This window comes from Typopeltis vanoorti, chromosome 14 (genome assembly GCF_054136105.1).
Source record: "Typopeltis vanoorti isolate ZY-2024b chromosome 14, IOZ_Tvanoo_1.0, whole genome shotgun sequence".
Taxonomy (NCBI): domain Eukaryota; kingdom Metazoa; phylum Arthropoda; class Arachnida; order Uropygi; family Thelyphonidae; genus Typopeltis; species Typopeltis vanoorti.
Window position 1 is genome coordinate 103,950,306 of NC_143562.1, and position 27,055 is coordinate 103,977,360.

General features: G+C 37.8%; 1 protein-coding gene across 2 annotated transcripts in view; it reads right to left on the reverse strand.

Annotated features, from left to right (window-relative positions):
- The window catches only part of ssp3 (SCAPER domain-containing protein short spindle 3), a 460,137-nt gene that overhangs the window by 105,426 nt on the left and 327,656 nt on the right, over positions 1-27,055 (reverse strand). For both annotated transcript variants that reach the window (XM_090403385.1, XM_090403386.1), the window contains one exon: positions 4,207-4,330. In XM_090403385.1, the coding sequence (XP_090259511.1) occupies positions 4,207-4,330 (124 nt within the window). The remainder of the gene's footprint in view (positions 1-4,206; positions 4,331-27,055) is intronic.

The following is a 27,055-nucleotide window of genomic DNA, read 5'->3' on the forward strand; positions in this document are numbered from 1 at the left end:
AGGCGAGTGACCAAGATGATAGCAGGTCTGTGGAATGAACCGTATGAGAACAGGTTGAGGATTTGTGGGTTGCAAAAATTGGTTGATAGGCGAAGGAGGGGAGATATGATTGAGACATTCAAATTACTGAAAGGTTTCTATAAAATTAATTCAGAAGATATTTTTGAGAACAGGGCTGGTTGTGGGAGGACTAGGGGACATCCATGGAAACTGGGCAAAAGTGTGGTTAGTAAAGGTGTTAGAGCTGGGTTCTTTACTTTTAGAGTAGTGAATGAGTGGAATGCGCTCCCTGAGTCTGTAGTGGATGCTGTGACAGTGAATGAGTTTAAGGCGAGGTATGATAGATACTATATGAATGTCAGATAGTTGTGATGAATATGATTTGGGGCCTCCCTCGATGAGTCTAATGACTCCCTGGAGTTGCCCGTAATAATAATAATAATAATAATAATAATAATGAAGTGTGAAGTGATAAGTTTATGTACTGATATAGACAGGTTTTTAATATATATTTATAATTTCTATAAATCATTTAAAATTTTTTTGCCTGTATTGAAAATGTACTGAATGTCCCGTTTTCTGCCAGAACTTATGTATAATAAGTAAGTAAAATTAGTTATTTTAGCCTTTCTTTGGTTCAAACTGGAAAAATAATAATGTGCTTCTCACATAAATGGCATGTGAAGCATAGTTACTGTTCATTTGATCTTTATGCTTTCCATATTAAGCAAAAGATTCGTAAGAAATGGATGATGTGGAAGGAATACTGTCTGCATAAAGATGCTAAATTAAAGTATTCAAAGTTATCCTATATGCAGTGGACCAATTAAGATGAGCACTGATGTGCTATGCACTCTTAAAATTTTCATACATCAATAAAAATGCAATCATAGGATCAAATTGATGTGAATTTTGTAGCGCAAGTTGTATAAGCCACAAGAAAGCACACCCAACTTAAATGGGCATATGATATATATATATATATTAGTGTGTCATTATGATACAGTGGAGAGAGTGCAAAGGAGAATGTTAAAAATGATATCAGGATTGTGGAATACTGATTATGAAGACAGATTGAGAATTTGTAGACTGCAGACACTAGCAAACAGGAGAAAGAGGGGTGATATAATTGAGTTATAGTTATAGCATGTTGCAAACTGTTTAATTGTGATATTTATTTGTAAAAAGGACTCATCTCCAATTTAGTTTTTTTTTAAAATTATTATTATTTCTATAGCCTCAAACTTGAGAAAAGAAAACATTGAACTCTCTGACAATGTTGTCAGGCCATTAAAGAACTATAGTCTCCTTTACAACAAGTGACTGTTTTGCTTTTGTCTCACTACCATATTACTTGCTGCTTCAGCTAGTAGTGCACTTGCTTGAGGTTTGTACTTCCATAGAGGAAGTTGAATTAATGAGAGAGAGAGAGAGAGAGAATAATACCTAGTCTAGCTGTAATTTGTCAATGTTCCCCTTTTGCCTTCATGCATGCCCAAAGTCTGCAAGGCCACATATCAATGGCAGAACACACAACATCCAAAAGAAACTGCCACTGCTCGCTCCAAATCAACTTTTAGGCTGGCAATGCTGGGGTGTCGTTTCTTGCAGGCTACTCTCTCAAGTTCCAACCACAATTTGAAGTCCAATGGTTCAGATCTGGGTTTCCCGATGGCCAATGAGATGGTGATATGTGATCAGGCACATTTGCCTCCAACCACTGTAGTGTGGTCCCAGTCTTATGTGCAGGGGCTGAGTCCTGTTGGAAGGTCCACTGCATACCATGAAACAAGGTGTTTCAGGGGCCATAGGTTTCAGCACGGTGTCTTCATGCACAATTTTTGACCCCTTTCTTGCAGAAATGCAACTTGGATACACCTGACCCCCCCCCCACCACCAAACTATCACTAAAGTAGGCTGCTGACCTCTCTCAATCACGAGTGCTCTTGATCTTGAGTGCCCGATTGTTTTTCGGTTAAAACAACTCTTCAGTGGTGAAAATCTTATCTGTGAAGAGGATATCTCTGTATCTCTTGTTCACATACTAGAAAAGTGCCTTTGATTTTATCATCCTCTGCTGCACAAGTTGTGGTGCTAATGATGTTCATTTCTAGTGACAACACTTTCTGCATTCTCACAGGATGATGGAGGAGGTGCACTTTAACAGCCCTTACAAGCTGTTGCATTCTATAGGAAGGTTTTTTAATATTTTTTTAAAGTATCCATTTTATTAAGTTAAGGAGATAATAAATCCCTCATTAGTTTATTTTAAAGCTGGATATGAAACTATGAGATCAAAATCTAAGAGTTTCATGCCGAAGAACTATCCTCAAGTCCAAGCGTAAGTCAACATCTGGGTGGTACAACACAAGGGCAACTCGGAGCAAAGGTGGAGCAAGATCCATCACTATCCTGTTATTGTTAAAAATAACAGGTGACTGCATTGCAATCTTGTGAAGTGCTATACAGCTACATAGTTCTCATAATCTCCCCACTGCATGTTAACCTATACAGCTAGATCTCTCCCTCCCTCTCTCTGAAGTCTTGCTTCGGCAAGACTGCGTTCTTGCCGAAGTCTTCTCTGTTCTAATGAATGCAACAGCTGTTGCATTCATTAGAACAGAGAAGACATTCTGAAAAGTTGGAAGTTTAGGAGAGAAATGTAGTTTAAAGAGAATTCTTAAATCAAAAATGTGGAAAAGAGCATTATGAGGGGAATGAACAGTTATCCCAAAATTAATGGATGAATTTCTATCAAAGGAATACATTATGCAGCAAACATATTCTAGTTAAATACGTTTAACTAGAATACGTTTGTTGTAAAATGTAAACCCAAAAGTAATAAACTTTTTTGTGTTCAAGGATAAGGAAGAAGTTTCCAAAAGGAAAGGGGGAACTTTAAAATTATCTTTGTATTTCAAGGAAATAGAAAAGGAACTGATATTGTAGAGAAGATATGAAAGAAGAAATATGTTCTTTCTTAAAGTTGACAACAAATTATCTTTCTGCTTTCAAAGAAAAACTGGTATGAGCTGATCAGATTTCTGGCTACTGTTTACAGCAGAAGAAACTGTGCCTTATAACTTTGAAGTTTGTATATTCTCATCAAATCCTATGATCATGAAGAGAAGACAAGAAATTCTGTGTGGTGTTTATGTTCTTCAACTCTGTTGTTAAGTCTTTATTTATAATGCAAATTTATATATAGCACTGTGAAACAAACATTTTATACACATACTGTTAAAGCAATATCATAAATTTACACTAATATTCACTGCGTGTAAATAAAAATATTACTCTTGAATTTTCTCTGTCTATCTCTTATTATATACTCAATCTCTTAACTTATTATAATAATAATATCCCAGATCTGTGATATTATCTAAAAAGTTAATGAACCACTTAGGCACAGTACTCTGGTATATATATATAACCAGGGACAAGACATACACAATGCCATTACCAAAGATTCACAAATTCTTCTCTCAGTTCTGTTATAATGACAGTGTAACAGTTCGAACTTATTCCATAAACTCAATGTCTCTCTGGTAAGGCATCTATCTTGTGGGTCAGCTGAAGAGAGTACAGATGTATACACATAGTTGAAGCTTTGCTTCTTTGGTTGCTTCTTCAATATCTTTGATATGTTCTTTAATGCAGTGTTCAATAGATTTCTCAGTTTATGTGTGGTTCCCACCCATAAAAGGTTATTAGTAAACTTATAAGTACATTTGTACCATGGGTGTGTGTGCTAAGGATTTTATTTTTTCCCAATTATATATATATATATATTTTGTAATCTGATTTTATTTTGATTAAAACTACTGCAATAATAAATTATCATATCAACTGAAATTAATTACTTTATTTACTGTTTGATTATCCAGATGCTTAATCAGATATAACCAAAATTATTCATGACTAGTACCCATGCATCACTAAGGGTTCATACAAGAATTTAATGATGAGATATTTTATGCATAGGCCTTTACCATTGCAGAGGTTAAATTTAGCCAGTTTTAGAAATTTTCCCTCCTCCATTTACAGAGAAAATATAATATTCCAATGACATCAAGTCTCAGTCAGTGAGTGGTTAAAACAAAAGGTCATTCATTAGCAAAATCCAGACTTGATGTTTAACTGTACTTTATGAAAGTCAACAACAAATTGTTAATATAACTTTGCAAATATGTCGAATACACTTACACTTAACTGGTGAATAAGGAGTTCGAGTAAGGTGCCAATTTTATTGCTGAAAAGAATGTAATGACAATTTTCATAGCAACCACAGCATGACAGGCTATAAGCAAGACAAGAATGGATCAATGACCTGAAAAATATGAAAATATTGAACATATAATATGAAGAAAAAGTATTCGGATTAATTTTATCTCAATTCTGCTGATTCTAATAATTTATGCAATAATAATTTTAGATACTATTTGTCAAAACAACCAATACAATTCAATTGAAATTTAAATAAAATTCTGAAGTTTCATCAAGTGTAGTTATACTTCATTCATTCATTAGAAATATTAATATAATTCTTAGTAATGGAGTATTTAATCTAGGAATTATTAATATAGTTGAATTATTTTACATTGTTCTTGATGGTTATACCTAGGACAGGGTAACACGGTATGAGAATTGTTTAAATAGACTGTTACAATTAATATATTACAGCGAAGAATTAAATTCATCACCCACTCAGCTATTTCAATTTAATTGTTAGGTCAAAGCATCTTTATGAAGTGATCTTAATGTTTTTAGCCACTTGCTAGCTGAGATTGTCATTTGTGTAATTTTTATGTTATACATTAAATGTATATCCGTGTGTAGAGGCTTAAGTGCTGTGAGGACATCATGTTGGAGACTTAATGGATTGTATACAGCACTCAGAAAGGATTAAAAACAGAATTTAATTCTTCCTATATTTCGTCTCAGTCAATGAGACATCTTCAGGGATTACAAAACAACTAATGTAACATAAAAACAAATAACAAACAATACTAAGCCCAACCACGTGGATGACACTAAAGTCCTATCTAGGTGGAGTGCCCTCTAAGGGCAGTTGTAGGTGGCCTGGAATGCAAAGTGTAACCTCTGGTGATAAGCGTTTCCTAAATCTTAGGAAGCTTAACTGGTAATTAGCTTACAGAATTAACAACGCATATAAAGTATATTAATTAAAGGCAATTTTAATGAATAACTTCTATATTTCGGCAACGTCACGTTGCCATATTCAGGAACATAAAGATATGGTATGTGCACGCAGGCACTAACAAAAGCAAATGAGGAAGAAAGCAAGAAACTAATATTGTTCCTAAAGTCCTAATGGTGCCCTCTGGTGAGCTAATTTGGTTGTCTTGGCCATTGGGCTGATGTTCTCATAATGTAAGTCTCCAAAATTTGGGGTAGTTTGATGTACCCAAATTTGTTGGGGTTTGGAACGTTTTTTAGAGCTGCTGATGATTCCTTGAATAATCTTTCGTACTTAAACTTGCTGCAGTGTATTATTTTAATTTTCTTCCAATGAATTCCGTGGTGGGTATCTAAGGCATGGTCTGCCATCCCAGAGCGGCTGTACTGGTGAAACCGGATGTAGTCTTTGTGTTCTGAAATCCTGATATTTGCTGTCCTGCCTGTTTGGCCAAAGTAGGACAATTTGCAGCTGTAAGGGACCTGGTATATACCAGGTAGGTCTAGGGGAAGTGGTTGGTCTTTGGTAGAGCAGATAAGGGATACCAACTTTTTATATGATCTGTAACAAGAAGTAAGGTCATAATTTTTGAGGATATTGGTTATTTTCTCAGAGGTGCTCTGGATGTAGGGGATGGTGATAGATTTGGTGTAATCTTCATTGTGGAGGGGGGTTGTGGTTTACTGGTTTTAGTATTTTTTGGGGATTATAGCCATTGGCTAAGAAAATGTTGAGGATGTGGTTTAGTTCAATAGTTAGGGCCTTGTCATCTGCCAGATTAATTTTGCCCTGTTATATAGTGTTTTTATAACTCCATATTGTTGTGGGGGGGGGGGGAGATTGCTGGTGAATGTATCTGCCAGTATTGTTGGGTTTTCTCAAGCTGGCGGGTGATTAAAGTGTCTAGGAAGGGGAGAGTGTTGTTTTCCTCTTTTTCTAAGGTCAACTGGACTCTGGGGTGTTGGTTGTTTACGTGTGTTAGGAAGGAGTAGAGTGTGGCTGAGCCATGTGACCAAATAGCGAACACATCATCCATGTAACGAAGCCAAATAGAGGGTTTTTGTGGGGCAAAGTTTAAGGCTTTCTCTTCACAGGTCTCCATAAAGAAATTGGCCAAGGGTGGGGAAAGTGGTGAACCCATGGATGTCCCCTCTATCTGTTTGTAGAATTTTCCTTGCCAAACTAAATAGCCTGAGTTCATTGCGAACTGAAATAGGGCTGAGATATTGGGAGGAAACTTGGCTTGGATGAGAGGGTTTCTTTGAGTGGGACATTAGTGAATAGGGAGGAGACGTCAAAACTGACCATTATGTCAGTGTGTTGGAGTGAGAGGTTTTCTATACTGGCTTTAAAGTGGACTGAGTTTTTTTTATGTGTGATGGTGTGTTGCCAGTATATAGTGTGAGTGTTTCGGCTAAATGTTTGACTAATTTATATGTGGGGGAATCGATGCCATCCCCACTATGGGACGTAATGGCACATTTTGTTTATGTATTTTTGGGAGTCCATATAATCGGGGGGGGGATCTAGAGTTATAAGGTTTTAGTTTGTTAGTGACTTCCACAGGCCAAGAAGTGACTTTCTTAAGGAGTCTGTGGAGAGTTCTAATCTGCGAGCTGGTAAGATTATATTCAATAGGGAGGTAAGTAGTACGGTCTCGTACTAAAGCATTAAGCTTACCTTTGTAGTCCTTTTGATTAAGCACCACAGTGGCGTTTCCCTTATCCGCTTTGGTGATTACTATTTTTTTGTTTTTCTTCATTTCTAGTAGGGCTGCATATTCGTCTTTGGATAAGTTGGTTTTTGGAGGTTTGGCTTTTGTGAGAACACCGGCTACATCCAGTCTGACGTTATTGGGTACATCCAGGGCACCTCTGAGAAAATAATCAATATACTCAAAAATTATGACCTTACTTCTTGTTACAGACCATATAAAAAGTTGGCATCCCTTATCCGCTCTACCAAAGACCAACCACTTCCCCTAGACCTAACTGGTATATACCAGGTCCCTTACGGCTGCAAATTGTCCTACTTTGGCCAAACAGGCAGGACAGCAAATATCAGGATTTCAGAACACAAAGACTACATCCAATTTCACCAGTACAGCCGCTCTGGGTTGGCAGACCATGCCTTAGATACCCACCACAGAATTCGTTGGAAGAAAACTAAAATAATACACCGCAGCAAGTTTAAGTATGAAAGATTATTCAAGGAATCATCAGCAGCTCTAAAAAACGTTCCAAACCTCAACAAATTTGAGTGCATCAAACTACCCCAAATTTGGGAGACTTACATTATGAGAACATCAGCCCAATGGCCAAGACAACCAAATTAGCCTGCCAGAAGGCACCATTAGGACTTTAGGAACAATATTAGTTTCTTGCTTTCTTCCTCATTTGCTTTTGTTAGTGCCTGCGTGCACATAACATATCTTTATGTTCCTGAAGATGGCAACACGAAATATAGAAGTTATTCATTAATGTTGCCTTTAATTAATATACTTTATATGCGTTGTTAATTTCGTAAGCTAATTACCAGTTATGTATGACCAATGTATAAGCCTTGCTACTAGAATTACAATCACCCACGGAGATTCCATCGCACAAAAGCCCATGAATACAGCAAAATGAGGTTGAAGATATCGTGACAACTAAATCATCTGACATTCCTAAAACGCTGCCAGGATAACAAGGTAATCCCTAATTGTGTTAAATTGAAGCACCGTTTTACTTCACAGAAAGCTCTGCGTATTTATAATTGCACTAGCTTCGCCCTATTAAGAGAACAAATTACTGCGACGCGTGTTCTCCTTGCCGATGAAAACAAAACCTTACAGGCGCTAGAGGAAGAGCTTTCAAATATGCTCAGCCGTGATCTTTGGACGATTCTTTATGATGTCTCATGCGCTTCGGCAAGAAAAGAATTCTACCTCCTTACCACAGCCACCACTCAACACTGTAGTCAACCTCTCATGGGTAGTTTTAAAGCCCGAAGCACTCGCCGCACTTGCACGTGGCCACAATTTTGCCCTAGCTCCCAAAAGAATACCTGCCGAGGAAATCATGATCCAAATAGAATGTGGGATTCGCAACCTTCCTAACCATATCGCCAACAACGTCAGACTGGATGTAGCCGGTGTTCTTACAAAAGCCAAACCTCCAAAAACCAACTTATCCAAAGACAAATATGCAGCCCTACAAGAAATGAAGAATATGATAACTAATATTTAAGGAATTGACAGCGTATACTAGAAATATAGATTAAATAAACTTTAATATATACTTTCCGATATTTCGGCGAACGTCACGTTGCCATCTTCTTGGGAACTTACTAAAAGACACGTGCACACAAGTACTAATAACAGCAAATGAGACTGACGCTAGGAAGCTAGCGTTTCCTAAACTCCTGATGGTGCCCCCTGGCGGGCTATATTGGTAGTTCTTGGCCTTTGGGCTGAAGTTCTTCTGATAAAAGTTTCCCAAATTTGGGGCAGTTTCATGCATCCAAATTTGTTGAGGTTTGGCATGTTCCTAAGGGCCGAGGCTGATTCCATGAATAGTCTTTCATACTTGAACTTGCTGCGGTGTATTACTGTGGCTTTCTTCCATCTTATTCTGTGGCGAGTATCCAGAACGTGGTCTGCAAGCCCAGAGTGGCTGTACTGGTAAAATCGGATGTAATCCTTGTGTTCTGAGATTCTGATATTTGCTGTCCTGCCTGTTTGGCCAAAGTAGGACAGTTTACAGCTGCAAGGGACCTGGTATACACCAGGTAGGTCTACGGGAAGTGGTTGGTCTTTGGTGGAGCAGATAAGGGATGCCAGTTTTCTATGTGGTCTGTAACAAGTGGTCAAGTCATGTTTTTTTAGGATTTTATTGATTTTTTCCGAGGTGCCTCTGATGTAGGGAATCGTGATAGATTTAGAGTAATCTTTTTTGTGAAGGGGAGGGGGTTGTGGATAACTGGGTTAAGTATTTTTTGGAGGGGGTAGCCGTTGGCTGAGAAAGTGTCACGGATGTGATTTAGTTCAGTGGTTAGGGCTTGATCATTAGAACAGATTATTTTTGCCCTGTTGAATAATGTTTTAATAACTCCATATTGTTGTGAGGGGGGTGGTGGAGGGATTGTTGGTGAATGTATCTGCCTGTATGGGTGGGTTTTCTATAAACTGAGAAAACCAAGGTTTCATCAGGTTGGCGGGTGACTAGTGTGTCTAGGAAGGGGAGGTTATTGTTTTCCTCTTTTTCCAGGGTGAATTTGATTCTAGGGTGTTGGTTGTTCAAGTGTGTTAGGAAGGAGAGGAGTGAATCCGGGCCATGTGGCCAAATAGCGAAAACATCATCAACGTAGCGAAGCCATATGGTAGGTTTTTGTGGGGCTAAGTTTAAGGCTTTCTCTTCAAACATCTCCATGAAGAAGTTGGCCAAGGGTGGGGAAAGTGGTGAACCCATGGCTGTCCCCTCTATCTGTTTGTAGAATTTTTCCTGCCAAACGAAATAGCCTGAGTTCATTGTAAACTGAAATAGGGCTGAGATATCGGGAGGAAATTTAGCTTGGATTAGCTCTAAGGTTTCTTTGAGGGGGACATTCGTGAATAGGGAGGAGACATCAAAACTGACCATTATGTCATTATGTTGGAGTGTAAGGTTTTCTATACTGGCTTTGAAGTGGGCTGAGTTTTTTATGTGTGGTGGTGTATTGCCAGTATAGTGTGAGAGCGCTTTAGCTAAATGCTTGGCTAGTTTGTAAGTGGGGGAATCAATGCCATCCACTATGGGACGTAATGGTACATTTTCTTTGTGTATTTTTGGGAGCCCATATATGCGGGGGAGTCTAGAGTTATAGGGTTTTAGTCTGTTGGTAATCTCCACAGGCCAAGAAGTGACCTTCTTAAGGAACCTATGGAGTTTTCTAATTTGTGAGTTGGTGGGATTGTAATCAATGGGGAGGTAAGTGGAACGATCTAATAATAAAGCCTTGAGCTTACCTGTGTAATCTTTAAGATTAAGTACCACAGTGGCGTTTCCCTTATCTGCTTTGGTGATCACTATTTTTTTGTTTCTTTTCAATTCTTGTAGTGCCTTGTATTCACTACTGGATATGTTGGATTTTGGAGGTTTTGCTTTGTTGAGAACACAGGCTACATCCAATCTGATATCGTTGGCGATGTGGTTAGGCAGTTGGCGAATCCCGCGTTCAATTTGAATCATTAATTCCTCGGCCGGTAATTTCCTAGGAGCAATGGCGAAGTTGTGACCACGTGACAGAGCGTGGAGTGCTTCTGGCTTTAAGGTAGCTGACGACAGGTTAACAACAGTGTTGGTTTGTAGTTTGGGCGCCGAGTTCTTTGTTAATTTATCAAACTTGTTGATATGTCGGCTTCGTACTCGTTCAAATTCTTTTTTAGCTGCCGTACACGAGACGTCATGTAGTACCGACCAAAGCTCGTGATTCAGCGTAAGTGAAAGCTCATTTTCTAGCGTTGATATAGCGCTGTTTATGTCGGCTAGGGAACCGCGTGTGGCGGTAATTTGCTCCCGAAGTAATGCCTGGCTAGCGCGGTTGTAAATACGGAGAGCTTTCTGTGAGATGAAGCTGTGTTTAAATTTGACACAGTTCGGGATGACATGATTATCCCGGCAGCGTTTTAGGAATGCCAGACGGTTAAGTTGTCTGGATAATTTCAGCTCAGTTTGCCGTAATGGCGGGCCTTGCATGCGAAGAGATCTCCGTGGATGATCATTATTCTTGTTGAGAGGCTTATACGCTGGTTAGACATGATAACTAATATTTAAGGAATTGACAGCGTATACTAGAAATATAGATTAAATAAACTTTAATATATACTTTCCTGTGTTAAATTTAATTTTTATTTTAATTTTAAATTTTTAAATTAAAGAAAGTTAAATTTCCTGTGTCAACTGCCTAACCACATCGTCAACGATATCAGATAGGATGTAGCCTGTGTTCTCAACAAAGCAAAACCTCCAAAATCCAACATATCCAGTAGTGAATACAAGGCACTACAAGAATTGAAAAGAAACAAAAAAATAGTGATCACCAAAGCGGATAAGGGAAACGCCACTGTGGTACTTAATCTTAATGATTACACAGGTAAGCTCAAGGCTTTATTATTAGATCGTTCCACTTACCTCCCCATTGATTACAATCCCACCAACTCACAAATTAGAAAACTCCATACGCTCCTTAAGAAGGTCACTTCTTGGCCTGTGGAGATTACCAACAGACTAAAACCCTATAACTCTAGACTCCCCCGCATATATGGGCTCCCAAAAATACACAAAGAAAATGTACCATTACGTCCCATAGTGGATGGCATTGATTCCCCCACTTACAAACTAGCCAAGCATTTAGCTAAAGCGCTCTCACACTATACTGGCAATACACCACCACACATAAAAAACTCAGCCCACTTCAAAGCCAGTATAGAAAACCTTACACTCCAACATAATGACATAATGGTCAGTTTTGATGTCTCCTCCCTATTCACGAATGTCCCCCTCAAAGAAACCTTAGAGCTAATCCAAGCTAAATTTCCTCCCAATATCTCAGCCCTATTTCAGTTTACAATGAACTCAGGCTATTTCGTTTGGCAGGAAAAATTCTACAAACAGATAGAGGGGACAGCCATGGGTTCACCACTTTCCCCACCCTTGGCCAACTTCTTCATGGAGATGTTTGAAGAGAAAGCCTTAAACTCAGCCCCACAAAAACCTACCATATGGCTTCGCTACGTTGATGATGTTTTCGCTATTTGGCCACATGGCCCGGATTCACTCCTCTCCTTCCTAACACACTTGAACAACTAACACCCTAGAATCAAATTCACCCTGGAAAAAGAGGAAAACAATAACCTCCCCTTCCTAGACACACTAGTCACCCGCCAACCTGATGAAACCTTGGTTTTCTCAGTTTATAGAAAACCCACCCATACAGGCAGATACATTCACCAACAATCCCACCCCCCCCCCCTCACAACAATATGGAGTTATTAAAACATTATTCAACAGGGCAAAAATGTTCTGTTCTAATGATCAAGCCCTAACCACTGAACTAAATCACATCCGTGACACTTTCTCAGCCAATGGCTACCCCCTCCAAAAAATACTTAACCCAGTTATCCACAACCCCCTCCCCTTCACAAAAAAGATTACTCTAAATCTATCACGATTCCCTACATCAGAGGCACCTCGGAAAAAATCAATAAAATCCTAAAAAAACATGACTTGACCACTTGTTACAGACCACATAGAAAACTGGCATCCCTTATCTGCTCCACCAAAGACCAACCACTTCCCCTAGACCTACCTGGTGTATACCAGGTCCCTTGCAGCTGTAAACTGTCCTACTTTGGCCAAACAGGCAGGACAGCAAATATCAGAATCTCAGAACACAAGGATTACATCCGATTTTACCAGTACAGCCACTCTGGGCTTGCAGACCACGTTCTGGATACTCGCCACAGAATAAGATGGAAGAAAGCCACAGTAATACACCGCAGCAAGTTCAAGTATGAAAGACTATTCATGGAATCAGCCTCGGCCCTTAGGAACATGCCAAACCTCAACAAATTTGGATGCATGAAACTGCCCCAAATTTGGGAAACTTTTATCAGAAGAACTTCAGCCCAAAGGCCAAGAACTACCAATATAGCCCGCCAGGGGGCACCATCAGGACTTTAGGAAACGCTAGCTTCCTGGCTTCAGTCTCATTTGCTGTTATTAATACTTGTGTGCACGTGTCTTTTTGTAAGTTCCCAAGAAGATGGCAACGTGACATTCACCGAAATATCGGAAAGTATATATTAAAGTTTATTTAATCTATATTTCTAGTATATGCTGTCAATTCCTTAAATATTAGTTATCATGTCTAACCAGCATATAAGCCTCCCAACAAGAATAGAAATGAAGAAAAACAAAAAAATAGTAATCACCAAAGCAGATAAGGGAAACGCCACTGTGGTACTCAATCAATGGGACTACAAAGGTAAGCTTAATGCTTTAGTATTAGAACGTACTACTTACCTCCCTATTGAATATAATCCTACCAGCTTTCAGATTAGAACTCTCCACAGACTCCTTAAGAAATCTTGGCCTGTGGAAGTCACTAACAAACTAAAACCTTATAACTCTAGATCCCCCCACGATTATATGGACTCCCAAAAATACATAAACAAAATGTGCCATTACATCCCATAGTGGATGGCATCGATTCCCCCACATATAAATTAGCCAAACATATAGCCAAAATGCTCACACTATACTGGCAACACACCATCACACATAAAAAACTCAGCCCACTTTAAAGCCAGTATAGAAAACCTCTCACTCCAACACACTGACATAATGGTCAGTTTTGACGTCTCCTCCCTATTCACTAATGTCCCACTCAAAGAAACCCTCTCATCCAAGCCAAGTTTCCTCCCAATATCTCAGCCCTATTTCAGTTCGCAATGAACTCAGGCTATTTAGTTTGGCAAGGAAAATTCTACAAACAGATAGAGGGAACATCCATGGGTTCACCACTTTCCTCACCCTTGGCCAATTTCTTTATAGAGACCTTTGAAGAGAAAGCCTTAAACTCCGCCCCACAAAAACCCACTATTTGGCTTCGTTACATGGATGATGTGTTCGCTATTTGGCCCCGTGGCTCAGCCACACTCCACTCCTTCCTAACACACCTAAACAACCAACACCCTAGAGTCCAGTTGACCTTAGAAAAAGAGGAAAACATCACCCTCCCCTTCCTAGAAACTTTAATCACCCGCCAGCTTGAGAAAACCCAACAATACTGGCAGATACATTCACCAGCAATCTCCCCCCCACAACAATATGGGGTTATAAAAACACTATATAACAGGGCAAAATTAATCTGCTCAGATGACAAGGCCCTAACTATTGAACTAAACCACAAACCCCCCCCCCCCCTCCACAATAAAGATTACACCAGATCTATCACCATCCCCTACATCCAGGGCACCGCTGAGAAAATAACCAATATCCTCAAAAAATATGACCTTACTTCTTGCTACAGACCATATAACAATTTGTCATCCCTTATTTGCTCTACCAAAGACCAACCACTTCCCCAAGACCTAACTGGTATATACCAGGTCCCTTACGGCATCAAATTGTCCTACTTTGGCCAAACAGGCAGGACAGCAAATATCAGGATTTCAGAACACAAAGACTACATCCAATTTCACCAGTACAGCCGCTCTGGGTTGGCAAACCATGCCTTAGATACCCACCACAGAATTCATTGGAAGAAAACTAAAATAATACACCGCAGCAAGTTTAAGTACGAAAGATTATTCAAGGAATCATCAGCAGCTCTAAAAAACGTTCCAAACCTCAACAAATTTGGGTGCATCAAACTAACCGAAATTTGGGAGACTTACATTATGAGAACATCAGCCCAATGGCCAAGACAACCAAATTGGCCTGCCAGAGGGCACCATTAGGACTTTAGGAACAATATTAGTTTCTTGCTTTCTTCCTCATTTGCTTTTGTTAGTGCCTGCGTGCACATATCATATCTTTATGTTCCTGAATATGGCAACGTGATGTTGCCGAAATATAGAAGTTATTCATTAAAGTTGCCTTTAATTAATATACTTTATATGCATTGTTAATTCGTAAGCTAATTACCAATTATGTATGACCAACGTATAAGCATTGCTACTAGAGTTAGGAAGCTTAATGCAACCATATTTGTTAAGAGCTACTGCTGATTCTAAGAATAGACTTTCTCTTTTGCATTTGCTGTGGTGGAGCATGGTGTTTTTTTTTTTTTTCCATGAGATCCTGTGGGTTACATCCATGTTGCATCCTGGCTGACTGACCATGATTATGGTCAGTTAGCCAATCCTGACTGACCATAATCGTGGTTGCAGATGACTTATGTTCCTCCAGGCAGATAGTAGCTGATCTGCCTGTCTGTCCAAAGTATGCCAGTTTACAGGAACAAGGTACTTTAGAGATTCCAGGAACTGAGAGAGGAGGGAGCTGATCTTTTGTAGAGCGGATAAGGGTTGCAAGTTTGTGGTGGGTCTTAAATGCTATGTGTAGGTTGTACTTTTTTAAAATCTTGGCTATTTTTTCAGATGTGCCACGGATGTAGGGTATGGTGACGGCATTTCTAAACACTTTTTGAAGAGAAGACTGGGGAATGGGGGGGGACCTGATTATTTTTTTAATGCTGTGATCGCCGTAGCCATTGGAGACGAAAGTGTTGTGTATGTGGTCAAGCTCAGTTGTAAGGACAGTTCCACTGGAAAAAAAGATTGTGGGCTCTCTTGGTAATCATGCCAAATAGATAGCAAACAACATTAGACTTGACATCACCAACATCCTCGCCCAGTCTTCACCTCCAAAAAGTAATTTATCGTCCTCCCAATGCACTGCTCTCATGAAATTACGAAAAGAAAAAAGTATCGTCATCACCTTTTGGCCAAGAAGTGATGACGATAAACTCCAGCATATTTGAAGAAAGGATGGCTATCTTTTGTTGGAGATCTTAAGAATAGCCTAATCGTTTCTGTAGATTTAAAGGCCACTCTTATTTTATGTGGTCTAAGGAGTCTTGCGATCTTATTCTAAACTGTCCCTAAGTATGGAATGACAATGGTAGAAATATAACATATGTCATCTCGTTGTCTTTGTGGGGGGGTCAGAGAAAAGTATCTTGTGGACGAGTCTTCGAGGAAATCCATTCATGGTAAGGTTGTTAGATATCAGGGATAGTTCTTCCTAGAGGTCTTGTTGATCTGTTGTAAGGAGAAAAGCACGGTTCATCAGCATGTGTACAATGCTAAGTTTCTGAGAAATGTAGGGGAGGAAGTGAAATATAAATAACGTCCAGTATTGGTAGGTTTGCTGTAAAATGAAAGGTTGATACCATCATTTGTTAGCTTCTTAATTAAAGTGTCCAGAAATGGTAATTGGTTATCTCTTTCAAGTTCTAGAGTGAATTTGATTGTGTGGTGTAAAGAGTTGACCTTGTTTAGAAAGTCTAACAGGTCCTTTTTTGCGTTTACAATATACCCTGCTCGTGCAGTTTGAATTACATCGAACAGACTTCAAGGAGCCTTGAAATTAGGCAAAAAGAACACATTGGTGACGTCAATAATAATAGAGATGAAAAATCGAGGTTAGCTTTTCATTTCTCAAGAACGAACCATATCATAGGGTGGGATAGAAGCACAATTCCTTACATAGAGGAGGACTTCCGCTCCCAAATTTTTAAAGAATCCACAGCAGTTGCCCGCTGTATACAAAACCTTAACAGGAACAAAGGACTAATCTTGCCCGTGATCTGGAAGAAACTTATTAGATCTCTTAACTCACCAGAACTGAATTATAGTGCCAACTATAGAACGTTCCTAAACAACAACAAGTGAGATCATGCATGCTCTATGCATGTATTGTACACGATCTGTTCTCTGTCTAATATAATTGGAGTCAGTTGATTATAATTTGTAACAGTTTTTTACTTTTTAGTGCCTTACATCAGTTATGTACCCTGAAGATGCCAACAGCCTTAGTTGGCGAAACTAGTTGGTATAACATAGTTGTTTATTATATGTACTTGATCAATATAGTCTCATTAGAAATCATTCCAAATAAATATATGTTTTTTTAATTATCCAAACAAAATAACTTAATATTGAATAAGTAACTAAAAATTATTGAAATAAAATGGATACAATAAAGAGCCAAGAGGCCATTTTTCCGGCGGCGTAAATTAAGTTAAGTTATTATCCCCTTAACTTAATTTACGCCACCGGAAAAATAGCCTCTTGGCTCTTTATCATAGTAATAATAATATTATGGGTACACCGGTCTGGCAATTTGTTAGTCGGGGTATATGTAAGTTTGGTTCACTTAATCCTTGGTATTTCCAGGTCTACCTACTCACTGATGAGACCTCAATAAAGGTCGAAGCCGGTCTGGGTAGTGACCTCTCCTCATAATGTAAGACAGTAATACATCTCCTAAGAGCTGCATTTTACATTATGAGAAAATATTAAGGATAGTGATGGGGCTTGCTCCACCTTTGCTCTGAGTTGCACCACCCAGATGTTGACTTACGCTTGGACTCTAGGATAGTTCTTCTTTACCTTTTTTTTCTGATTATACCTAGGACAGGGTAACATGGTATGAGAATTGTCTAAATGGACTGTTACAATTAATATATTACAGTGAAGAATTAAATTAATCACCCACTTAGCTATTTCAACTTAATTGTTAGGTCAACGCATCTTTATGAAGTGATCTTACAGATGTTTTTAGCCACTTGCTGGCTGAGATTGTTATTTGTATAATTTTTATGTTATACATTAAATGTATATGTTTTGAGAGTGGCTTTACCTTGTTTTTCTGGAAGGGAAAGCCTGAGCCTCTATAATAAAGGGCTCTGCTGTTTCTACCCAAATCAGGCTGACTTAGTCCGTCCAGGAAAGGTCAAATAAATTCTTCCATCTATCATAGGAAAAAAAAAAAAAAAAATTGTATCTAAATTTCTTTTCCATGCAGGTAGTCATTTTTGGATGCAAGAGTAGGGTTCCTGGTAAATCCCTCTCTTACCATGAGATTACGGCGTAGGTTTTAACCTTTCTTGATTTTTTCCCTGCAAGATGAGAATAATCTTTGTGGATGTTATAGAATATTTACAACATGCCCTGAGAGTCTTGGAGGGAAAAGAAAAAAAAAAGCATAAGAACCTGGTCCGCACGGTTAGCCTAATGGCTTTGTGCTTCGCAACCATCTGCCTGGGGAAGGAGTGTCCTAGGTTTGATTCCCATCGACGACGTAAGGAGCTTAAGGATCTTCCTCAGTCATAGCCAAGTTAGCTGGTCTTGGGCGTGGGCAGCAGGGTCCCCCCCCCAGTTTATCTGTGGTGTTTCATCCGACAAACAGGCAAACCGGCCCAGTGAACACACACACACATGGATTACAGTGAAGAATACTGCCCTTAAGGATGTGGCAGAGGAGTGCCAAGTAGGCTGCATTAATACGCCAGTAAATCCCTCATTAGGAGGGAACTCAATTCATTCTTGGATGGACGAGTAAATGGATGGATGGATAATAACCTGAATTAAAGAACTATATTTAGAAAGGTGTAGTAATATTTAGGATGATGTAATATTTTACATTTTAACATTTATAAAAAGTGCATGGAACATGAAAATTGCGTAGAAACATTACATTAATAATATATGTGGTACTTATCTATTATCATTTTCAGTTATTATAACAAATTTTTTTTTCACATTACATTAAACTATAATACAGCATGGAGTAGCAGCAGTAGTACTAATACTTTAATTGTATCAACATAAATAATTTAATCCTAATTTCATTTTAACTACATTAAGAAATGAATATGCATGATATGTATTACTATATTATATTATTATTGCATTACTGTTTAAATTAAGGGGATATTTATTAAATCCCACATTGTTTTAAAACCGAATAAGAAACTCAAAGATTGGAATCAGAGAGTTTCTTGCCGAATATAGTATAGTAAACTATAAAGTATCGGCGATCACTAAGCGTCCGCTAAATGCAAGTGGCCCAGCACGTAGTGCAATACCGGAAATCTCGCAGCAAAGTCAGTAAAGTTCTGATCACTATTCTTAGGTATTTACCATAATGTAAAAACACATTTCCTAGGAAATGTATGCTGTTATTACATTATGGTGGTGAGGTCACTACCCAGACCGGTTTCAGCCTTTTTTGAGGCTTCATCAGTGAGTAGCTAGACCGAGTTAATACCAAAGTGTATAGCGAAAAGAACTTTATACTCTGCTATACGAGTTTCCGAACAGGTGCAACCATTAAGTTACTTAAATATAAAGAGCTAATAAGCTTCATTTCGGCAACAAAAACATTATTTAAATTAAGGGGATATTTATTAAATCCCACATTGTTTTAAAACCGAATAAGAAACTCAAAGATTGCAATCAGAGAGTTTCTTGCCGAATATAGTATAGTAAACTATAAAGTATCGGCGATCACTAAGCGTCCGCTAAATGCAAGTGGCCCAGCACGTAGTGCAATACCGGAAATCTCGCAGCAAAGTCGGTAAAGTTCTGATCACTATTCTTAGGTATTTACCATAATGTAAAAACACATTTCCTAGGAAATGTATGCTGTTATTACATTATGGTGGTGAGGTCACTACCCAGACCGGTTTCAGCCTTTTTTGAGGCTTCATCAATGAGTAGCTAGACCGAGTTAATACCAAAGTGTATAGCGAAAAGAACTTTATACTCTGCTATACGAGTTTCCGAACAGGTGCAACCATTAAGTTACTTAAATATAAAGAGCTAATAAGCTTCATTTCGGCAACAAAAACATTATTTAAATTAAGGGGATATTTATTAAATCCCACATTGTTTTAAAACCGAATAAGAAACTCAAAGATTGGAATCAGAGAGTTTCTTGCCGAATATAGTATAGTAAACTATAAAGTATCGGCGATCACTAAGCGTCCGCTAAATGCAAGTGGCCCAGCACGTAGTGCAATACCGGAAATCTCGCAGCAAAGTCGGTAAAGTTCTGATCACTATTCTTAGGTATTTACCATAATGTAAAAACACATTTCCTAGGAAATGTATGCTGTTATTACATTATGGTGGTGAGGTCACTACCCAGACCGGTTTCAGCCTTTTTTGAGGCTTCATCAGTGAGTAGCTAGACCGAGTTAATACCAAAGGAAATGTGTTTTTACATTATGGTAAATACCTAAGAATAGTGATCAGAACTTTACCGAGTTTGCTGCGAGATTTCCGGTATTGCACTACGTGCTGGGCCACTTGCATTTAGCGGACGCTTAGTGATCGCCGATACTTTATAGTTTACTATACTATATTCGGCAAGAAACTCTCTGATTCCAATCTTTGAGTTTCTTATTCGGTTTTAAAACAATGTGGGATTTAATAAATATCCCCTTAATTTAAATAATGTTTTTGTTGCCGAAATGAAGCTTATTAGCTCTTTATATTTAAGTAACTTAATGGTTGCACCTGTTCGGAAACTCGTATAGCAGAGTATAAAGTTCTTTTCGCTATACACTTTGGTATTAACTCGGTCTAGCTACTCACTGATGAAGCCTCAAAAAAGGCTGAAACCGGTCTGGATAGTGACCTCACCACCATAATGTAATAACAGCATACATTTCCTAGGAAATGTGTTTTTACATTATGGTAAATACCTAAGAATAGTGATCAGAACTTTACCGACTTTGCTGCGAGATTTCCGGTATTGCACTACGTGCTGGGCCACTTGCATTTAGCGGACGCTTAGTGATCGCCGATACTTTATAGTTTACTATACTATATTCGGCAAGAAACTCTCTGATTCCAATCTTTGAGTTTCTTATTCGGTTTTAAAACAATGTGGGATTTAATAAATATCCCCTTAATTTAAATAATGTTTTTGTTGCCGAAATGAAGCTTATTAGCTCTTTATATTTAAGTAACTTAATGGTTGCACCCGTTCGGAAACTTGTATAGCAGAGTATAAAGTTCTTTTCGCTATACACTTTGGTATTAACTCGGTCTAGCTACTCACTGATGAAGCCTCAAAAAAGGCTGAAACCGGTCTGGGTGGTGACCTCACCACCATAATGTAATAACAGCATACATTTCCTAGGAAATGTGTTTTTACATTATGGTAAATACCTAAGAATAGTGATCAGAACTTTACCGACTTTGCTGCGAGATTTCCGGTATTGCACTACGTGCTGGGCCACTTGCATTTAGCGGACGCTTAGTGATCGCCGATACTTTATAGTTTACTATACTATATTCGCCAAGAAACTCTCTGATTCCAATCTTTGAGTTTCTTATTCGGTTTTAAAACAATGTGGGATTTAATAAATATCCCCTTAATTTAAATAATGTTTTTGTTGCCGAAATGAAGCTTATTAGCTCTTTATATTTAAGTAAATTGCATTACTGTATTTATGAAAAAAAAATTTATTTTTTTCTCCTGACAAGGATTTTATTGTTATCTCATATGTATTTACTTATGCACAATATTTTCAAACTTTATATTTTAAAAGCATAATGGGATGAGTACATTTTAGCAATTTTACGATGCTGGATAATAAATGAGGAAATACATGTCAAGAGGGGTGCTTAAGGGTCAAAGCCCTATAACTGAGAGGAGACCTCTACATAGCCTTTAAAGGAATGCGGAGAATTGACCAGGGCTTCTGACCTAATGTTCAATCCTCACCCTCTCATGGTGCACCCTGTTAGGTATTTACCTGGATACTGAATGAATTGAGGATGGGCCGGCAATTTGGGATTTAGCTGACCAAATTATATTCTTATTGGCTTAAACCAAAATATAAAATAATGGTAAAACATGACAGAATTTCAGGAAGGATGGGGCATCGCCCGGTTAAAAAAAGGTCCTGTTGTTTTTGCTAGGGAACTAGGGCGAACAGCGAAAAGTCAGCTACTGGAACAAATCCTAAAACACACCACAACTCAACATCATCAAAGTTCAAGATCGGTAACATCAACATAAGAAGCCTGAATGGCAACAAAATGAAGCTAGATGAGGAATTGGATGAGTACCAGATTGACATAATAGGGGTGACTGAAACAAAAACTGGTGATATCTTTCTGAGCAATAAATACAAAATGTTATGTTCAGGCAATGATAATGAAGGAAAAGAAGGAGTAACTGTAGTATTCAACACTAAATACGAGGCTAATCTTCTTGAATGGCAGGTAGTCTCAAGTAGAGTGATGTGGGCAAATATCAGAATGGGGAACTACACAATGAGACTTATTTGTGCCTACGGTCCCACAGAAGGTTCTACTAAGGAAGAAGTGGAGGATTTTTTTAAAGCTTTAGAGAAACCAACTGATACAATGAAAAATTGGTCCTTGTTTGGGATCTAAATAGCAGAGTAGAAAATGATTGTCAGACATACAAAAAAATATTTTAGGAAAATTTGAAGAAAAGAGCATAGCTAATAATAATGGCAAATATCTGTTGGATTAGTACAAGCAAAAGCATCCAAGATTATCATTGGTGTGCAGTCTCATCCACTAACAACATCAGAGCCCAACAGCAATGTGGGCTTGACCTGCTGAAGGACAGACGAAAATTTGCCACCATAAAATTCATTAATAATATCAGAAGCTACCAAAATGATCATATCTCCCTAAAAACTTATGAACATTGGAATCAAAAATGCAGACTTCACAGATCATCAACTTTACAATATGATGATGCTATCATAAAGGAAATAGGTTTAGATCAACTAAATGCTCACATAAACAAAGCAGCACTATTTTACAGTCCTTTACTTCCAAATACCTCCATAAATCTATTAGCAAACTCCACAAAAAAAAAAAAAGAATCAAAAGAAATGCTCAAAGAAAAAAGCCTAAATACTATCAACCTTCTTTCCTCCTCCAAACAGATTATTTGTTATACCGATGGATCGTCAGACACCAATATGATTAATAGAGGTGCAGGTGTTCTCCTTCTACTACCGAAATGTGAAAAACCTTCAATAAAAGTTGGATCTAGGAGAATTGCTTCCAATTTTACCAGCGAACTTTATGCAATAAATAAAGCACTCGAAGCCTACTTAAAATTATCACCATCTCAACAATCTGAGGGAATTATAATTTACAGGAGGCAATCAACAATGGTAATACCAAGCTCACACAAGACACGCATAAACAATTAAATCAACTAACGTTTTTAGGAAAAAGTTGCATTTTACAATTGATTCCTGCTCGTGTAGGCACTGATCACAAAGCAGCTGAGAAATTAGCAAGAGGCCAGAGAACTCAACCAAGAAACTGACATGAGAACTCTTGCTGATGGTAACGCACTAGCAAAAGCTAAACTAATTCCATTGAAATCAGTGATACAACATCAAATTCCTGAAATCAATGCTGACAGAAAGACCTCCACTACGATAGCAAGACTACGAACAGGACATTATAAAGGAATGATCAATACAGATGATACGAGAACATATAGAAACTACAATATCTGCCCTAATACTGAACTGACATCCACTCACATTTTTACCTGTCCAGCAATTACAGCAGCTTTGCAAGCAATAGATCCTAATCATGAACAACAGCTCTATACAAACGAAATCATCGACATAGCCCAAGCAGTTCAAGAAGCAAATGGAAACATTTAAACTCTTCAAAGAACAAGACAATAACAACAACATCTGTTGGATTTCTGCTCAGGACATGGACTGGTTATTACTAACACCATATTCCAACATAAAAATGTGCACAAATTCAAATGGAGAGAAGATGCAAGGAATAAGAATAGTCTCATTGACTATGTTACTGTCAATAGTGATATTTTCTCCAGATGCAGGACACCAGAGTGTACAGAGGATTTGAAATTGGAAGTGATCACCATTTAGTCTTGAGCAGAATAAAATTGAATTTCATATTGAAAAGAACAACATGTAAGAAAGTTTTAAAGCGAATAAAAGTTGAGCAGCTCTCAGAAGTGAACTGTAGACTAAAATACACAAACATTATTCAAGAAAAAATGAAAGAGTTTAAGAACAGGAACCAAACCTTGGAGATTCAGTGGAAAGCTCTGAAGAAAACACCAATTGATTCAACAAAAGGAAAAATCAGAACTCCATGGTGGACAAAGGAAGTTAAAGAGGCAGAGAAGGAAAAGAAGAAAGCATATCAAAAGTTCCTGGCAAATAAGTCAGCTTGTGCTCTTAGAGAATATAGAGACAAATGCAAGAATGCTAAACACTGTGTAAAACTAGCTAAACAAAAGTCATGGGAATACTTTGGTAAGAACATAGAAAATAAATATCAAAAAGGTGGCAAGATATTCTGGAGGTTGTTGAAGAAACTTAAAATGGAGAAAAGAGTGCTGTAAAGGAGTTAGAGATGATAAAGTGAAAACTGGAGAAAAAGATATCCTTGAAGTATGTATTAATTACTTTGAAAAATTGCCAAATGAAACAAGCAGTGATAGCACACTGGTAAAAAAAAGCAGCAGGAGTAGATGATATTCGTTCAGAAATGTTCAAGTATGGAGGTATAAAAGTCTTACAATGGCTGCACTGCATAGTTCGGAAGGCCTGGGCAGAAGGACAAATTCCAGATGACTGGAGTAGAGCTCTCATAGTACCCATATATATAAAAAGGGAAGTAAAACTGAATGTGAGAATTACAGAGATATTTCTCGAATGAGTGTTCCCGGTAAGATTTACTCAAGTATACTTAAAAGGACTGTGGAAGAAAAGCTTGGTAAAGAACAAGCTGGATTCAGGCCAAATAGAGGCTGTCAGGTCAGATCTTCACTTTACAACAAATAGTTGAGAAATCATGGGAATATAACAAAGATCTGTATTTAAGTTTTGTCGATCTGGAAAAGGCATATGACAAGGTGCCGAGAGAGAAGCTATTCAATACACTACAATTATATGGTGTCAATGGGGCATTATATCAAGCAACACTTAGTCTTTATTTGAGTTGTAAATCAGCAGTGAGAATTGAAGGAAGTACAGGAAGATGGTTTAATGTTAAATCTGGTGTGAGAGAAGGATGTACATTATCCCCTCTGTTATTCATAATCTATATGGATCACATTATGAAGGAAAGTGGTATTAAACATGATATCAAAATTGCAGATGTTAATGTCAGCTCTTTGCTTTATGCAGATGTTATACTTTTAAATATATCTGCTACAAGTCTGCAAGATTCCCTGAATAAATTGAATAACTGTTGTAATAGATATGATATGAAGGTCAGAAATAAAAAGACAAAGACAATGAATATAGGCAGAATCGTTTAAAATGTTAACTGGTTTGTGAACAGAGAACCTGTGGAAAAAGTAAAACATTTCAGATACTTAGGCACAATTTTTAGTGAAGATGGTATATTAAATATTGAAATAGACAACAGAATCAACAAAGCTGGTATGGTAGGAAGTCAACTGAATAAATTTATATGGAATAAGAGAGAAATTAGTCAAAACACTAAATTGGCTGCATACAAAACAGTGTTCAAACTAATTTTAACTTATGGATTTGAGAGCTGGGTCAGAAGTAAAACACTTGACCAAAGACTAGATACTGCAGAATAAGAGAGTCCTGAGAAAGATTAGGGGCATGAACAGATGGCATCAATGGCAATATCATATTAAAAACAAGGATATTAGGAAAGAACTTGACGTTCTCAGCATCCAGGAATGTGTTAGCAGAGCTAATCTCAGATTGTATGGTCACTTAAACAGAATGGGAGAGGAAAAATTAGCAAAACATATGCTCTCTGCCAGGTTAACAGGAAAAATACCCAGAGGAAGACCAAGATATAGGTAGATTGATATGGTAAAAAGTGCCTTATACGATAGAAATATAAGATCTGATAATGTTGGAGTCTTGACAGGTAACAGATTGATTTGGAGGAAAATTGTAGATAGGAAGTTAGTAATGATGTAAATTTTTAATGTGGTAGTACCATATCATGTAAACCCCCCTCCCTCCCTTGAGGGTAGATGGCACAGAATTTGATGATGATATCAAGTTTCATTTTGCAGTAAATTAAAGATGTCAAGAAATTATATTCTCGGTTTCATCCTGTAACCAAGTGTAAGCAACATTTGCATGTGAAGTCACTTCACGACTGGGTTACTTGTATATAGAGGCTAATGACTTCACATCGATTGCTTTAATATCATATAATGCAATGCATTATGGAAAGGGCTGCTGCCCAAACTGGTTTTGATCTTTATTGAGATCTCATCAGTGGGAGCTAGACCCAGAAGTCATAACAAGGTTGAAGTAATGCAAAAGTCATATTTCCACATTCAAGTAGACAAAAGGTGTCACACCTTATCACTAAAATACTTTGGATTAGAGACAGATGTTGAAAGTTTTTTTCACTTTAATTTATAGTATAACCAAGTGAAAAAGCTTTCAACTTTCATTTTGCAATGTGTGTGGAGTAGCTCCCATTGTGGCAGAGATGTTTGTAAATGCCAGCCTTGTTGGCCAAGTGGTTAGTGTACCCACTTCCCAACCAACAGGCTGCAGGTTTGAATCCTGTCATGGGCATGGATGCTTGTGATCATCTTTAGATGGGAGATGAATGTCATCGCCCGGTGTGAGACTACCACTCCACTTATTGGAGGCCTGAAGTGGCTTGAAAAAGTTCCATGTTTGGTCTCTAGAGCAGTGTTTTATAAGTTTACAAATAACTTTTTGTGGGTGGGAGCAATATATATATATATAAAATTACTTGGTGTCAATCACTGCTTTGCTTACTTAAGATTAGAAGTGATAAGAAAAATTCTACGTTCACTCTCTAAACAGACTACAGGGTTTCAATCCCTTATATTTCTGGTATCTCTGAACCTATTGGTAAAATTTTGAAGTATCACTTTATTCTCACATATTTTCCTATCAACAAAATTTCATTTGTTATCTACAAAAGACAAACTGTCACCTCTATCATTAGTTGGTGTTTTCCAGATACCTTGTGAATGTAATTTGACATGCTTTGGTCAGACAAACCATTCTGTGGAAAAAAAGAATTAATGAACATGAATATTACATTGAATACGTGAAACATCAAAAGTTTGGTCTGGCACAACATAGTAATGACACTAAACACAGTATATGGTGTGATGAAGGTCATCTTCTCCATAGAAGCAGTTCTAAATATGAACGACTTTTCAAAGAAAGTTGTGAAGCCCTTTTACATCGGCCAAACCTTATTGGAACAATTGTCTCTCTCTCAAAAGTTTGGGAGATTCTCATTTTATGTAAACATCAAACTATAACATTTTTTAT